The 17,685-nt window shown below is 38.7% G+C and overlaps 1 protein-coding gene and 1 long non-coding RNA gene across 3 annotated transcripts in view; one reads left to right on the top strand and one right to left on the bottom strand.

Moving 5' to 3' along the window:
* cdkal1 (CDK5 regulatory subunit associated protein 1-like 1) overlaps nucleotides 1-17,685 on the bottom strand; it is a 472,290-nt gene that overhangs the window by 319,515 nt on the left and 135,090 nt on the right. For both annotated transcript variants that reach the window (XM_022673769.2, XM_022673768.2), the window contains exon 5: nucleotides 4,182-4,278. In XM_022673769.2, coding sequence (XP_022529490.2) covers nucleotides 4,182-4,278 — 97 coding nt within the window. The remainder of the gene's footprint in view (nucleotides 1-4,181; nucleotides 4,279-17,685) is intronic.
* LOC125802453 (uncharacterized) lies at nucleotides 14,355-15,538 on the top strand. The gene is made up of 2 exons (XR_007439590.1): nucleotides 14,355-14,685; nucleotides 15,227-15,538. It is a non-coding gene; the product is annotated as an uncharacterized LOC125802453 (long non-coding RNA).

The raw sequence follows: 17,685 nt of genomic DNA, 5'->3' as shown, positions 1-17,685 counted from the left end.
TCTGAACAGCAGGACCTTCAGAACAGGTGCCCTGCAGGGGCCCGAGCACCGCTGTGTTCTCTGAACACCAGAGCAGCATGGTCCAGGCCTGCAGTCAACAGGAACAGAGGAAGGAGGAGGGTAATTTTATTGAGGGCTTTTTGAGCAGAGAGAAAGGGAGCTCTGAAAGATGAAGGCGGGCCTTTAGCTTCGCTAACCTGTCATCAGGCCGAGAAGCCTCCATCCGCCACAGACTTCTGAGCACTGAGCCGAGGTGGGCTCAGCCTGGACCCCAGGCCGAGATCTTTATCCCCTCTTCACAGGTTTTGTTTTCAAAGACAACTGGTTGAAAGTCAGGGAGGAGAGGCTATTTCAAGTGTCGATATGTTGTCTAGGAAAAAGCGCACTAAGGGCAGACTCACCTGCACGGGAGGGCATCTGGATCTCACAGCAATCGCAGCTCAATACTTACAAGAAACAAAAAGAATCTAAACTGTTTCAATTCTTTCAGACACAAAAAACTATGACCTAATTAGAAAAAAAGGCTAATTCACACAGTTTTCCTCTATAGTAGTTATGTTCATATAATTTCATCCAACAGGTGAGTTCAACAAGTGAGTCTTTAAGGAACAAAGATGGGCAAATAAATATATGTGCTAAATTGATAATGCTATCCTACAAAATGCCTGGAATATGGGGCATTGTTAATGTTATAATTGCAATAAGCTGACTAAAACACTGTTAAAAATAAATAAGAGACCACTCAATAAAACCACAGGAATATAATCAAGAGGAAGCTGAACTGCTTGAATTTTTGCACCAGGAGTGGCATAAAGTTATCCAAAAGCAGTGTGTACGACTGGTGGAGGAGAACATGCCAACATGCATGAAAACTGTGATTAAAAACCAGCAGTATTCCACCAAATATTGATTTCTGAACTCTTAAATCTTTATAAATATGAGCTTGTTTTCTTTGCATTATTTGAGGTCTAAAAATTCTGCATATTTTTGTTATTTCAGCCATTTTTCACTTTCTGCAAATAAATGCTCTAAATTACAATATTTTTATTTGGAATTTGGAAGAAATGTCTGCAGTTTATAAACTAAATCAACAATATTCATTATACTAAAACATATACCTATAAATAGCAAAATCAGAGAAACTGATTCAGAAACTGACGTGGTCTCCTCATTTTTTCCCCTGATGTATGTAGAGTGTTATGTTATATACAGACTACTGTACTACTGTACATGTGTGTCACTAGCCTGGGGTGGTGGGTTCAATCTGCACTCCAGTCTATGAGGAGCTTGATTTGTTCTTCCTTTGTCCCCTCAGGTTTTCACCCATCTCCCAAAAACTTACATAGAAGGTTTGCTAAATTGCTCCTGGATGTATGCGAGACCCACCTAAGACTCTGACCAGAAAAAAAGCAGACAAGAAGTTTGATGGACTATTATTTTGTTTAGCTGCTTAACATCACTACACCAGTAATTTGTAAGTTTCCCCACAATGCATTATTCAAAAAAAACACAATAATTTTAACGTGAAAAATGAAGAGTGCATGAAAAGCATTACAGAAATGCCGCATGACTCCAGTAACAAAAGTAAAGAAGAAATCCTTAGACATTAAATCATGTTCTGGCTGTGCGACTGCAATAAAAGAAAAAAGGGAAATTCTGCATCCTTTTCTCCCCACAGCAGAGCAGGTAGCTGACCACAAAAGTGGGCCATTTCCTTTAATGTAATAATAATCGAAGCTGTCCAGAAGCTCCCTCTCCTGCAGACTGAGGGTCAGTGTGTGGTTGTCTGCGGTCAGCTAGCAGCAGGCCTTCTTTGCCATTTGGATGCTCCACTGCTCCAGTGGCTGCCCCGCTGGGCCAGGAGATGAGCGCGCCCCCCTTACACCACCCCTCACCCTCCCACCCAATCACACCGGCCAGCGATCGATGTCCTTTCTCACCAAGACTGTACTTACCTCCTCTCCATCGCTTCTTTTAACTTCATTGGGGGAAAAAAATAATAACAACAATAAAAAGCGGGTGGCAGGGCCCTGCTGGGGCCGAAGGGTTTTCAGGCCACCACTGCCGGTGCTCGACCCCTGACACATTGGGATTTAAATTGCCCACTGCTCTTTGTCCAGCTGGGCTACAGAGAGGGGGATACCACTGAGACCTCCACACTGAGGGAGGCAAGAAAAAAGGGGGCTTGGAGGAAACAACACACCACCAAGACTTCAGGAAAAATTTCTCTTTTCTTCTCGTTCAGATTTGTTTTTTCTCTCTGAAAGTCGATCGAAGTCCGAAAGGCAGAAAAATACATTCACATATTTCTCTGACTGAAAAGGTTCATGCAGTATAATGATGTAAGGAAGAAACCAGCAATTTTTAATAAGATATAACTGCACATCTGAATATAAATATGTCAAGGCAAATAGGGGAAAAAATGAAAGTGATATCATACTCATCATAATATCATGCTTCTTTAAACTCGAGGGTATTAAAGAAGGCTTTATTCAGTCTCTACTGAGGAAAGGCTTTCTACTAGATCAGACTAGAGTATTGCTGTGAGGATCTGGCTGCATTAAGCAAGTGTTCAGATGTCAGGATGTTTTATCACCACCAATCCACCTCACCTCCTACTCATACCAGAATTACTGAAAGGAGCTCAATCATTCCTGAGAACACAGATTCACTGTTCTGAACATCAGAGCTTAAGGCTAATTTAAACTTCTGCATCGAGTCAACTTGCTGTATATGGCATAGCTTGCGATAGTGCAGTTGCTCTGCAATTTAAAGCATAAGGGTGGTAATGTGGGCGACTCCAGAAAGTCCTATTTTATTGGCAAAACTTTTCTACAGGCTTGAAAAGCTGAGTATGCATGCATTACAGTAGCAGAATAGATTAACTAAAAAGGATCTTGCCAAACATTTGGAAATACAGTGCAGATTAGTAGCAAAGATAAAATATTATAAAAAAAATCTTTGAGCAAAAATGCAAAGTGAATGGGCACTACCATACCTCCTTAAAACTCAAATATCAAATCAAATCCAAACAAAAATCACTAGGTAATTTTAGGAAGTTACTTAACATTTTTGAATCCATTTAAGACGAATCTTACCCTACACTCTTTTGTTTCCTTAAACATTTCAAGTGTTATCAACAGTCATCACTTCCCTGTCTTTTTCAAGCTTTCAATACTGCTGATTAAAAAAATGAGCAGTCAAACAAACTACAATGTCAAAATGTGGGTGTGGGTGCTGGAATGATGTCGCTGCCACTATGACAGGGAAATCGCTGCTTCGAATCCCGTGCATGTAGCTTGCCATCAGCATCAGCTGCCGGAGCCCTGAGAGAGCACAATTGGCTTTGCTCTCTTTGTGTGGGTAGATGGCGCTCTCTCCAAACATCACTCTGAAAAGGGTGATGTCGCTCAGCACAAGGCGTCTGTAAGCTGATGATGTATCAGAACAGAGTCGCTGTTCTTTCCTTCGAGCGTACTGTGATGCTACTCTGAAACGCTGCATCCGCAGCAGTTGGAAAAGAAGCGGTGGCTGACTTTACATGTATCGGAGGAGGCATGTGCTAGTCTTCACCCTCCTGGTGTTAGGGCATTAATAGTGATAGGGAGAGTCCTAATGAGTGGGGGTTGGGTAATTGGCCTTGTTAACTGGGGAGAACATTGAGGAGTCATTGTGAAGTCACTGTGGTGAGTCTGGTGTCATGTGCAGTGCAATTTCATGTGGTGCCAGATTAAGATGATGAGATTAAGAAGACAAGATGACACTCGTCCTCATACTGCTGCCATCTTAACAACTTGCCTCGAAAACTCTATGACACGGTCAACCACATGACTAGACCAACTAGGTGTAGGAAGTGAAGTGTGTAGGATGCCACTGAACAACCATCAAGTTACCACAAAATCAGTAGGAACTGTGTGAAATTCGACCTGCATGAAATGGATCATCATTGGACACCATTAGGAACCTCTACAACTCCATGCTGTGACGCCTGGCATGTTGAGTTACACATGCAATGCAACCAATCTGTAGCTGATCATACCAGTTAACATTTTTAACCTTTTACTGATTTTTCTTTTGCCTAAAGAACATTAGCAAAGAAACTTGAAACTTTTTTAGTTGACGATGAATGCATTTTGTGGTACGTGCAATTCGTGTTATTTACAGAAGAGAAAAACACTTACCCCAATAATGCTCAGGCCTTTGAGGTAGTCCATCCTGGGCTGAGCCTGAGGAACACAACCTGCCACCACCACCTTCTTATTCTGCTCCTGAGCCTTCCTGAGAAAGACAGAGAGAAATAGAGAGATGATACAGCAAGTCTATTTAAATGGAAATGATGTGTGCTTTTCTAACACATGATTATGAAGCTTTGTAACACTCTTCTATACTGTGAACAATCACTATAAAGAGCATATTGTGCAGACACACAGACGCAGACATGTATATATACACTGAAGTCGACTACAAAACAAATGGAATTATGAATAACTGCAGAAGACTGAAAATGTTTCACACTCTTTTGAGAGGATTACTGTCTGATATTCTTGCGGCCGTCTGAAGGCTGCTTACATAAAGCAGTCCCATTGATTAGAACACCCGCACTTTTTCATGCCGTCTGCAGCAGCCGGCATGAACTCCAGATGAACTGTATCCTCAGAATAACTCTGGGAAATGAGATCCTTCAGAAGTGAAGTTGGATTATGTGAGCGCTGCAGTGAAAACATCTCAGCTCAAGAACTGTTTCAAACCACACAGTACAGACTTCACCTGTTCTATGCTCAAGAAGACACCGGTCAACAGTTCAGCCTCTACCTGCAGTTCAAGTCTAATAAAACACACCTACTCTGACCTTCCAAAAGCTTGGGAGCCAGGTGGATGCTGTTAAATTTAAAAATAATAACATGTTTATCAAAGCTAGGGTTGCGCAATTATTCAATCAAATGTTTAAACCAACAATCAAATCCTCGAATCAACTTAATCTTGTCCATGCCAATTATTTTTATGCTAATAGATGTGCATTTACTTTACAAGCATATAAAAAGCTGAGAGACACAGAACATTAATTAAAAGTTAATGTTAACTCAGACTGATGTAGACCCGAGATTTTACACAGATGTAACTTTAGATATGCATCATTACAGAGTGTTTTCTGTTCACTTCACCAGAGATGCACAGTGCAGTTAGCAGCGTGCCAAGCCCAGAGTAACCAGATTTGCAGCACTACTCTCCCCATTACAAGACAGTGAGGTTAGGGTAAAAATGTTGCTTAAGACATTTCCACACAGTCGACTCAAAACATACCACTACATTTGAACTCCATTTTTGCCCCATACAGTCAACAATAGGAAAGCAACCTGGAGGAGAACTCAGAGCCAAATAAGCGACCTGAGCAGTTTGTATTTAAAAAAAAAAAAAAAAAAAAAAAGAATGCAGGGTCCATCACTTAAATACAACTGCTTATTGATTTTAAAAAAGGTAAAATAATTTTGTGATAAAGATGTATGGTCACATACTGCCAAATATTGTTTTTGCCTATAATGTCCAGTGCCATGTGCCAAATATTATGGTGATGCCACTTAAAAAAACAAACATAAGTACACTCTTTCTTTGACTTTTACTGACTCTCAGCAGGTCCTTACTTTGCCAGAAAAAATGTTACATATTTTAAAATATTAAATAATTAAACACACCTGAGAAACCACAAACAGCAGAGAAGCCCAATATCCCAAATATTTCAATGTGTCTTGAAATGAGGGAATATGAAAATTTGCTCTACAAAATTTAACTAAAACATACAGCTCTGTAAAAAATTAAGACATTAGTTTCTGAGTCGGTTTCTCTGATGTTGCTATTTATAGGTATAAGTTTGAGTAAAATAAACATTGTTATTTTACTCTATAAACTACGAACAACATTTCTCCTAAATTCTGAATAAAAAAATGTAATTTAGAGCATTTATTTGCAGAAAATGAGAAATGCCCTGGTTTTTAAATCACAGTTTTCATGCATCTTGGCATGTTTACCTCCACCAGTCTTACACACTGCTTTTGGATAAATTTATGCCACTCCTGGAGCAAAAATTCAAGCAGTTCCTCTTGGTCTGACGGCTTGTGATCATCTATCCATTCCTCGTGATTATATTCCTTTGTCTTTCAATTTGGTAAAATCAAAGAAACTCATAATTTTAAGTGGCTCTTATTTTTATTTTTTTTTTACAGAACTGTATGTGTTTATAAAACGTAAAAAATAAATCTAAATCTTTAACCACATGTGGATTGTTGGGCTGGGTATCATCATTGATATACCGAATACCAATTCAATTCTGATACACAAAGTCACAATTTGATTTGAGTTCCAATTTGATTTTTGATTCAACAATATTATGTTTATTTTGGGGATATTTCAGCTATAGTTACACACTTTGTTTAGATATGAAAAGAGATTTTGAGAGAACTATTGATATAATATCTTTATTACCTTTATTAAAAATATTAGTCATTACTTGAGCTCCAGCCATAACTGATGTGCATGTCGGATCTAATTGCACGCATAAACAAAAACAAATTTAATCCAATTTTATTTTTTACTTTTTTAAACAAATCTAAAACTACAGAGTATAAAGGGGGGGAAAAAAACATTATGTCTTAAACATTGCGGATGGAACAGAAGCTACCAATAGCAGCAACTCATGTAAACATGTCACCAATTAGCATTAACATACATCACCAACAACACAGCAAGAGAGAGAGAGAGAGAGAGAGAGAGAGAGAAAGGTGCAAAAAGCAGTCTCAATGGCTGAGAAGTGAGTGATGATGGGATGTCTCCAGAGCCGCCCACCCCTCCACGGCTCGGCAGTGTTTTACAGAAGTGATCCCGCATGCTTGAAGACAGGAGAAACCCGAAAAAGAGCTCTGGGCAACGACTGTGAAAAAAAACGGTCTTCAAGTAGAGCAGCACCGTGCAGCATGTAGTGTTTCATGTTGTCAGCGTAGCGTTCTCTGTAGACTAGAGCCACTCCATCAGCTCTCTCCAGGGCTACACAGCAGCAGACACTTCTGAAAGGAAGAAACATGCACCGAAAGCTCTCACGGATTTACAGGCACAAATCTTTGAGAGTGCCAGGAAAAAAAAATGAAATATTGGAGAGGGAGATATTTTAGCAGCTCAAGAATTTGCTGCTTATAGACTAAATTGCTTGGAGGGGAAAACCATGATTTTTGGACTGAGAAAAAGAGGAGAAAGGGTGAAGATTTTCAAGAATATACAGCACAGAATAGGGGAAACCTCTGCAGGCTCAGATCAGATCTAGTCTAATATTATGCAGTAGACCAAGCAGAGGATAGCCTGAGGAGATATGATTCATTAACATGCAGAAATCTAAACATGGCCAAGTCCATTTATGTCAAGGATACCCACAGGATGTTTGGATCCAGGCACATTTAGTGTGGTGCAATATGTACTATGTATATATAGTATCTTCTACAGTTGCTTTAAAATTAGTGTTGTTAAACTATTAAAAAAAGTATATTCTGTGCCTAATAGCAATCACTTTTTCTTCTTAAGCAAATAAAATCAAAATAAAGAAATGAATATAAGATTGGCAATGGATATTTATTATTTAACTTATATATATACATACACATACATATACATACATATATATATATATATATATATATATATATATATATATATATACACATACACATACATATACATACATATATACATATATACGTATATATATACACATACATATATACATATATATATACATATATATATACATATATATATATATATATATATATACACATACACATACATATACATACATATATACATATATATATACACCATATTATATATATATATATATATATATATACACATGTACATATATATATATACACATAAAATATAGAGCAGAAAAATAAAACTGGACAACATATTCATGCATCAGACAATGTTTATCTAGCACATAATGAACCTGCAAAAGTGTATTTCTAACATATAAATGTTTAACTCCATAATATTAACACTGTCATAACAATTCCAAAAATTTATCTTTATTTTTGCCTTTGTTTTCTTTTTTGTTTCTGTTTTTCTTTTCAATATTTATTTTTAATTTACTCCCATTTTCTCCACAATTTAGGTAGGCCGATTGTCCCACCCATTCAACCTGCTAGTCTGCAGTATATCCCCGGTCACTAGTGATACCACAACACAGGGAAGGTGAAGACTAGCACATGCCTCCTCCGACACATGTGAAACCAAACACCTCCTCTTTTCAAACTGCTGCTGATGCAGCATTGCCGATTCGGAGGAAAGCGCAGCGACTCTGCTCCGATACTTCAGCTCACAGACGTCTTGTGCTGATTGACATCACCCTAGAAGGGATGACTGGAAAAAGCACCATCTACCCACCCAGAGAGAGCAAGGCCAATTGTGCTCTCTCTGACCTAGGGCAGCTGATTGCAAGCTGCATGACCAGGGTTTAAACCCAGGATTTTCTCGATCGTAGCGGCAGTGTTTTAGACCACTGGAACACTTAGCGCTCTAAAATGGACCATCCGCAATGTGTTTAAAATAAATCTTCTATTAAGTTATGGTATTTAACTGAAGCTTTTACCCAGAGACTTATATACTGGCATGCCAAAAATCATAGGACAAGAACTAGCATCATGTCCCATACTTTCACCTTGTCCTGACATGCTGGATATGTCTATAGGGTTTCCAGCACTGATTAGGGATATGTAACTTCTTTTTGAAAGGACAGTTTAAATGTTGTGATTCCTTATTTGACATATTCCCGTACACATGAGATTGTGGATTGAGGACTGTTAAATGCCTGAAACACTCGAATAAAAACAAAAAGTTTCCAATCCATTTGGAACCCAACATTAGACCTTGCTCAATCTCAAATACCATCTATTTGCCATGAGAAACTAGAACTCAAACTCACTGGAGGTCTCACAAGATAACACCTCACCAATTATACAGGTGTGGGAAAGGAAGATGTGGAGAGATATTCTCATATGAAATGGATGAGACAGAACCCTATGAGAACACACACACACACACACACACACACAAATGGTCATCGCAGCATGCAGAAGAACCCCTGCAGAACTGAACCAGGTTCAAGGGATCTCCATCTGATCTCTCCAGACATCTGCTGTAGTGTGGGTCATCAGGGTGGAAATGTGTGTGTGTATGTGTGTATGTAAGTGGACGTATGTATACATACATACACACATGTACAGTATATACAGCTGTATGTGCTCGGTTGAGGGGTCACTGGTGTTCACTCAGGCTAACTCTAATATCAGCATCCCCTCGTTCTGCATGCTGGGCAGATGCCCCCGGGTGCTGCAGACGACGGGCAGCGTCTCAAACGCCGGCTCCTGATCTGCTGTGTCACTGCAGGCGGCACGGAGGCACATTAGAGCTCAGCGTGTGTCAGGAAGCCTGTGCATTATGCAGAAGGCGGTCCTCTCGTAATGGCAGAGGCTAGGAACAATGAGCCCTGTTTTGAGCCAGCCAAAGCGTCGCCCCAGAGTCTGCTTAAGTGGCTTCCGCGCAAGCCCGCTCCTCTGGGGGACGGCCGAGCGTCTCCGCAGAGCATTAGAGCATTTCGCCTCCTAGCCCGCATGCTGATGCAAAAAACGAGACTTATTATTGCATCCGCCTGTCGGCCGGGAGCTCTCCACCGCAGAGCTGCGGGGACGGGAGGCTCCCCGAACAGACAGCACTGTCTGGCAGCGGCCTGGAATAACAAGCGTTCTTAAAAAATATTCCCACTGCACCACACACTTCTGATCACTACGCCCCAGGTAAGCGAAATGGTGAAAAAGGGAAAGAGCAGTGGGTTAACTTGCACAAGACAACAGAATAAAAGCTCCGTTACAGCTATAAAAGCAGAACTGCTGACAGACCGATTCAGCAGCAGACACTGTGTTCTTTTATTTTTAGAGTAAATTATTGATCAGAGTCTGAATGGCGACTGACTGTTGGGAGGACAACGCCACGCTTAAATAATGCAAGCCTCACTGGCTTTAAAACAACTGTGTCTACCTTGTCACCTGTCTCAGGTACGATCCAAATGGGATGGTGGTGAAATATGTATGCATATTACAAAGGCCAGAACATTCAAATCAAACAATTATCTAGACCACCCATTGGCTAGATCCTATGCCCTTCTTGGAAAGACAGAATTTCCGTAAAGTTACATGAGAAACATGCTGAGTGCTACTGAACATGTAGGTTACAGTACATATAGGGATTTGGGTTACAGTATATGGGCACTTGAGTTAGCAAATCAAGTCCATGTTGCGCTTAACTCACATACAAACAAACTTCAGACATGACTTGTAACTCATTCCAAACGAATAACGACTTTAATACGACTGTTCAAGAGTACTGTGGTCAACAACTGATGCATCGAACACTGCAGCCTTAGCTAAAGACATGGTTTAAAGCTGTTTGGTGTAGGAAGCACCCAAATTTGTTGACCCCTCAGCATTTTTGTAACAAAAAAAAAAAAAAAAACATTTTGGCGTATCCTAATGTATCTAATATGCATGAATTAGATGGCAAACTGCTTAATGCCAGGAGCGGACTACGGAGGTATAAAACGCAATAAGCTACAGACAGTTAAACTGTGCCACAAAATCGAGTAGAATACAGAGATAGCTACTCCCACTAAAATACAGATTAGTGCCGGGGGGTATGACCAAAAATATATATCACTGTATTTTTCAAGATTCTGATGGTTTCACAGTACATCACTGCATTTTAATTTTATTTATTTATATTTTTTTTTTGCACGACTGGGCTTTTACATAGGTTTGTGACTTACTCAACTGTTAGGGAGTGTGTATATATACATACATACATACATATATATATATGTATACATATATATATATATATATATATATATATATATATATATATATATATATATACATACACACACACAAAAAAAATATATATATATAAGGTTTAAGGTTTAAATTAAGGCATTGATTACTATTGGGTTTACTTTGTCCCACAAAATATATGACGAAATCAGACTTCATTAGCAGAAAAACAGTTGAAGAATGTAAACAACAGACCTTAAAAAGAGATACACCAACAACTTTAACACAGCTTCCTTTTTAAATATACACTATTTTTCCAAAAACACTATAAATGGAGCAAAAGTACTCAATGTTTAAGTATTTAAAAGAGATATTTTTCAAAAGCTCTGTTGCATAATTAAGACAAGTTTAATATCAATTTACAATGTTTTTTTGAAGCCATTAGAGGCATTACTGTATTAAAATTCTCCAGTTTAACAATTAAGTCAGTTTAGAGTGCATTAAAATTATCCTTTAAGATACAAATAAATAAATAAATAAGTAAATAAATAAATACTTATTTATTTATTTACTTATTTATTTAAAAGGGCTATAATTACTTCCTTATATCCAGAGTTTTAGGGAGTTTTATCTCTTGTGCTGCTCTTGTATGTGAAAAATTCCCCTCCGGTATACCGTATGAACCAGTATACTGCCCAACACTAAGCCAGATAATCTCTTTTTAAATTCTTTTTCTTATTCTTTTTAATGACCACTTAATTATATTAGCGTACACAATAGTTCTCTATACAAGTCACTGATCAAGCCATCAAAACTCGGACAGAAACACAGTGAGCAACATAAAAACAGCCTGGATTTCTACGCTAGGCTTAAAGTGTCCTGGCAAGAGACAGAATGCAGAAAATGCAGAAAAGGTAAATAGGTGAGATATTAAAGGCTATGACATTTTAAGGAAAGCTACTAGCTTTTCACTCATTTCTGCATGTTAGCATTTCTACTTAAATACTCTCATTAATCAATAATGAGCAATTGCTTGGTATTCTCTCCTAAAATGTAAAAAAATGGTTGAAGAATTCCTTCTATTTCCATACTAAGAGAACTGTGCAAAGTGAATAAACTGACAAGCAAAACAGTATCAACACTATCTGTGATAAACCTGTCAAACAGATCAGTTCGGTTATGTTTCCACCTTTAAAAACACAACAGAATGCTATCGGCAAAAAAACGGACTGTTGTGAGAGGCGAGATTGCGCTGCCATAATGCACCATTGCCATAATGCTTTGTTTACATTCAACATCGCACCTGGAGATAACAATCAAGCATCAAAGCAATAAGACACCAGGCCTTTGGGCCATCCTGCAGGCCTTAAGTGAGAGGTTCCCATCAACTCCTTCTGACCTCAAACGACTGAGCGCTTGGGTCACTGCACTGTGCTGTGCTTGTTATGCAAGCTGACAGCAGAGACATTGGCAGGGATGGGAGCAGATTTATAAAGCAGACTAGGCTGGGATGGGATTAATGGGGTGCTAGGAGCTTGTGAAGGCATTCATAGCTGCCTCATTTACACAACACGGCCTTAGAAATGCAGGGAAATGCAATGCAACACCACTGGGATGCTCCAAGGTATCTGCAGTCAGATCTAACACCTCTGACTAAGCCAACCCTGAGAAACATGAGGATAGCCAACTAATGCGGATGCTTATCAAAATGCGGCAGTTTTTACTTGCAACACAATGGCTGCTCCTGTCAAGCAGCAAGTGTTTACACCTGCATATGAAGTCTTTAAATATAAATGAAGACTAAATAAAGAGGCTGTATTATAAAATATACATACAGACTCCAAATTAGACATATTGAGTGGATCAGACACAGCAGTGCTGCTTGAGTTTTTAAACACGACAGTGTTACTGCCAAACTGAGAACATATCAGAAATATTTAGACAGCAGCTTCCTGTGGGAAGCATCTTGTGACCACTGATGAAGGACTAGAGCATGATAGGGCTGCACGACATATTGTTTAAGCATAGTAATCGCAATGTGCGCATACGTAATAGTCACAACGCAGGACATGCAATGTCACCTAAGGCAATTGAATCAAACATGTCATGTTGCAATGTTTTTCATTTCATGACACAAGAAGAAGATGCACAGCGTTGTTATTTTCTGAGTGAGCAGCGCTGTCTCTGTGTCTGTGTGAGTGAGAGGCTGCTGCTGCCTGAGATACGTGGCGGGGAGGGGGAGCTGGGTTGAGTGTAAACACGAGGCAACAGCATGACCTCCATCCACATGGTTGGGCACGTGCTTGTAAATGGACGTGTTGAAAGCTGTGCACCTCAGTCCAGCACAGTTTTGCGCAGATATTTTCAGTAACAGCCAAAATCATGCTCTTAATCCCAGACAAACGCTTATATTTACCTTTTAAAAGGCCATTTAAATGCCTGATTGTTGTTGTTTTGCTGTTTTCCTTGGGTTTTAAGTGATTGGCAGACTCTAAAGCACTGGCTCAGCTCTCGGTCGGTCTGGATCTCTGACGCGAGACAGCATGCAGGTGGGGGCAAGGATGGTAATGTCACGGGTCCTGCGTTGTTTAATATCGCAATATATATTGTCGAAATTAAAAAAATATATAAGAGCCTGACCAAACAAACTGTGCAGCAACAGAAACTTTTGTCTAATTCCGTGGGCAGTGAGTGGACACAGTGTTTAAAACTCCAGCAGCACTGCTGCATCTGAACCATCCAACCAGCACAACACACACCACCACCATGTCAATATCACTGGAGCCAGTCAAATAAAACCTGATCTTTGGTGGTCTTGTGGGGTGCTTACCAGTGAAGAACAGGGTAAAGGTATGGATAATAAAGTATGCAGAGAAAAAGAAGGACTACAGTTTGTAATTATCCTACAAACTACAAATTGCTCCTTTATGTTCAGCAGACTGATTAAAAAGATAAGCATGATATATGCACATTACTATACATACAATACTAAAGTGAACCATTATTAGTGGTCATATGGCAGAATGAGAGAGCAGAATGACCATCTACATATAATATATGAATCAAGTCATTTCATGTCTGTAAGACTATAATGAAGAAAGAATGAAGAAATAGGGATAAGGAGATGGGAAAGTGGAAAAAAAGAAGAGGAAGGAAAATGAGAAGGAAAAGAAGAAGCAGAGGAAAAGAAGAGATGCTATTAAGGGCAAATCTTTAAGAGGCTGAAACGGAAGGATCAGACTAAAGGAGTTACGCTGATAATGGCTTCAGCTCTGAATCTGCCCATTTCCAAAGGGGATCAGGCCCCTTACTAGAAAAAGAAAGAATATATATATATATATATATAATATAAAACAAAAACATGGAAAAGAAATAGAACCTCATCACACTTCCCTGATTGCTTCCAATCAGCATCAGATAGCCTAGCTGCTAGTGTCTGAAAGTTTTTCCTCTAACATGCTAATGATTAGGGGTGAAACGATTACTCGAGTAAATAGAGTAACTCGATTCAAAAAATTGATCGATTAATTTTCTGTGCCTCGAGTAATCGTTTATTTAATTAATAAACTCAGCGCGCGGTATTTCCGAGACTTTTATTTTGACAACGCGCTCAGCGTTACGTCACTCTCACCCGGGAAGAAGGAGACGGAGGTTTGAGCAGCGGCAAAAATGGAAGCGGCGAGAGAAAACAGCGGTTTTAAAGGAATAAAAGCATTTTAGGTTGGAACGGTGACATGTATTCAGTGCAGCGCGTCCTTGCCTCCCAAAACAGCGCGTTTTAATGCTGCACCATCTGAGCTGAGGACAGCCGAGAGAGCAGGTAAACATAACTTATAATAAATCAATGAGATTAACATTAATATGCCTTAATAACATAACAGCAGCGCCGTGGAGTGCTTATTAATAGAAACACTGTCTATTACTTATAGTTTATTAGAACAGAGACAAGTTTTCGAATGAATACATGCTTTATCGAAACAGTAAACACAGCGCTGTGGAGTTCAGAATATAAACAATAATAATGTTAAAGTTAGCTACACTGAAGTTACTTTGGCTGAAAACTAAATGCATGATTTCTTCATCTAAGAGTACATTTGACCAGTGAGACAGAAACTGTGTATGAACACTGTGTTGTTCATATAAGGAAGTGTGTGTCTCTTATTTAATGGATAAAATATTATTGGATAATATATGAATTACTACTAGTGCCTAATGTGCCCCAATGCGTTCATAAATGCACGGCCATGACTTTATTATTAGACTTATTAGTCTTAGTGATGTAATTAGACCCAAGTAGTCCAACATACAAATAAAGAAAAAACCCACATTTGTAATACTTCTGTTTCACAATTATTCCACAGGTCCTGATATATTTTGGAGAAGTGGCTTGGTGGTAAAAGAATGCAGCACACTGATCCAACACTGGCAGAACTGACAACGTCTCTGCTGTTCAGAAGCTAAGATGCACAACACAAAGACGATGTTTATGCCTTTTTTTATTGATTAATACCCTATATTTGATACTTACAAGAAATCCAAAATTGAAAGTAATGTAATTAAATGTATTTTTGTAATTGTGGTATTTATTTCTTTATTGTGGTTTTTTTATTTGTATTTGCAATTTGGAAATGTATGTTGTGATTTTAAAAATATAACTTATCTAAACAAGGAAACCAATTGGTCATTCATTATTAAGTGAAATGCCTTTTTAATTGCTCTTTAACAAAAAAAAATGTTTTATCCGATTACTCGATTAATCAAATCGATTTTTCAGTAGAGTACTCGATTACAAAAATAATCGATAGCTGCAGCCCTACTAATGATACCTGCCTGCTGGTTCTCCATGAGGAGTCTGTCACTGTCTCCTCAGAGATTCCAGGAAATCAGATCCATATCACCAGTTCTCTTAATATTTCACAGTTTTTCCCTGCTCGTCATCTGCTGAAGCATTTCACCAAGAAATAAAACAGAACACAGTTTCTGGGCAACAATAGCAGTTGGCCTATAGCAGAGAGGGGTTAAAAAAGTCCTGCCCTTGCTTATACATAAGTTTCATTATGCCTACTTTACAGACAAACAGTAATCAAATCCTTCAATCTGCAAGTCTTTTCCGAATGCAAACTCCAGTGCTTTATTCCAACAGGACAATGCTTGTCCGCATACTGCTACCATCTTAGGAGCTTGCCTTAAAGAAATGGCCATGGCCAGCAGCATTGCCAGACCCATCCTCAATTGAAAATGTATGGGATCATATTTGAAACGCTAACAAGAGTAACAAGACCTTACTGCAAAAACTGCAGGAATTGTATGGTTTAATTATCACAGGACACCATTATGAACCTTTACAACTAGATTTTAAGATTCTGATCTGGCACGTTACACCTGCTCCATTTCCAAGGTACCCACTACTTTTATGTGAGTAGATCAATAATTATTGCCCATATCAGTCAAAATGTGGAATCAGACAGTTCTTTCCATGTGCAACTATTTTTTTTGTAATGATGAGTGTGTGTGTGTATACATTTGTTATTTAAAGCAGGAATCAGGAAAATTGTGTTTAAAAGGACTGCAAGTTCAGATCCCTTGACACAATAGCAATTTTCAAATAAAAATGACTTTGAAATATGTTACCAATACATAAATGTGTGGGTAATTAGTATCACCCAATACCACTCACCAACCAAATCATCTATAATCCAGTCTATCACCTAGGAACAGATAACTAGGACTGAATATTGAACTTCAATACCAAGAAGGCACAGATCGAAATGTCTCTGAACTAATGAGTACTAAAAAATAAAAAAATAAAAATGTGGTGTCTCATTCTGATACTTTGCATTTTCGCTGTAATAATTCAAATTGGTGATCAATCAAATTGTCAACACAGCACTGCTGTACTAAAATCTCAGTCGATTGCTGGCCCTCTTGCTAAATCGTGCTGTTTCTCCCTCTCTCTCTCTGGATAACTCGCACTGTCTTTCTATCACTTGATCGGTCCCTCTCTCTCACTCTCTTGAGATGTTAAAATACAGTAAAAAAAACTCTGGTCTGGCTGACCTAAACCACACTACACTATTACTGCCACTTTCTTAAAAATACAGGGGACTAGCAGCATTAAAACAACAAAATCTAAATTATAATACATTAAATTACCACTAATTTAATTTAATTTTGTCAATGTAAGGCTGATATAAAAAAAAATCTTTAAACTGGAATTCATAAAGCAATATGCACAGAAAAAAAAATTTGTATTTTTGGTTACAATTTAGAAAAAAGGTATCAAAAAAGTACTGTTTGGGTATCGGTACCAATTCAAAGTACCGTATCGGTACAAACAGACAAATTTAAAAAAAAAAGATACCCAGCCCTACTGATAATCTACTTGGAGAAAACCTGTAGAGTACTGATGCTGACTGTCTCCTCTTTAAGCACTGTTCTCTTTAGCTCCTATGACTGCTGGTAAAAGGATCAGGTTAAGAGATGTTACAGAAATCTGCCCAGCTCCTCAGAAAAGCTTAGACCCCTAGCTTTCAGGATTTCAATATTTCCCCTTCGAGCTCCGGCCAGATTGCTGCGATCCAAAAGAACTTCATTTCAGGCTAATAGCACATACCAAATTATCTGGTAATACCAGAGCCACAGCACTTATGAAGATAACAGCAGGTCTCAGAACTGAAGGCAGACCTGCACCAGCCTGAAAGCATAATCCGAAATCTTTCACTTTCGTCCATTTAAAACACTCCACAACCCATTCTGGTTTCACCAAAACATGTGGTAAATGTATTTACCATGTATACTAGGGGTCAGGGGTATGTCTGAT

The sequence above is a fragment of the Astyanax mexicanus genome, chromosome 6 (assembly GCF_023375975.1).
Source record: "Astyanax mexicanus isolate ESR-SI-001 chromosome 6, AstMex3_surface, whole genome shotgun sequence".
NCBI classification, from domain to species: Eukaryota; Metazoa; Chordata; class Actinopteri; order Characiformes; family Acestrorhamphidae; genus Astyanax; species Astyanax mexicanus.
The sequence above is the reverse complement of the archived record's forward strand: the minus strand, read 5'-3'. Positions and strand labels throughout refer to the sequence as shown.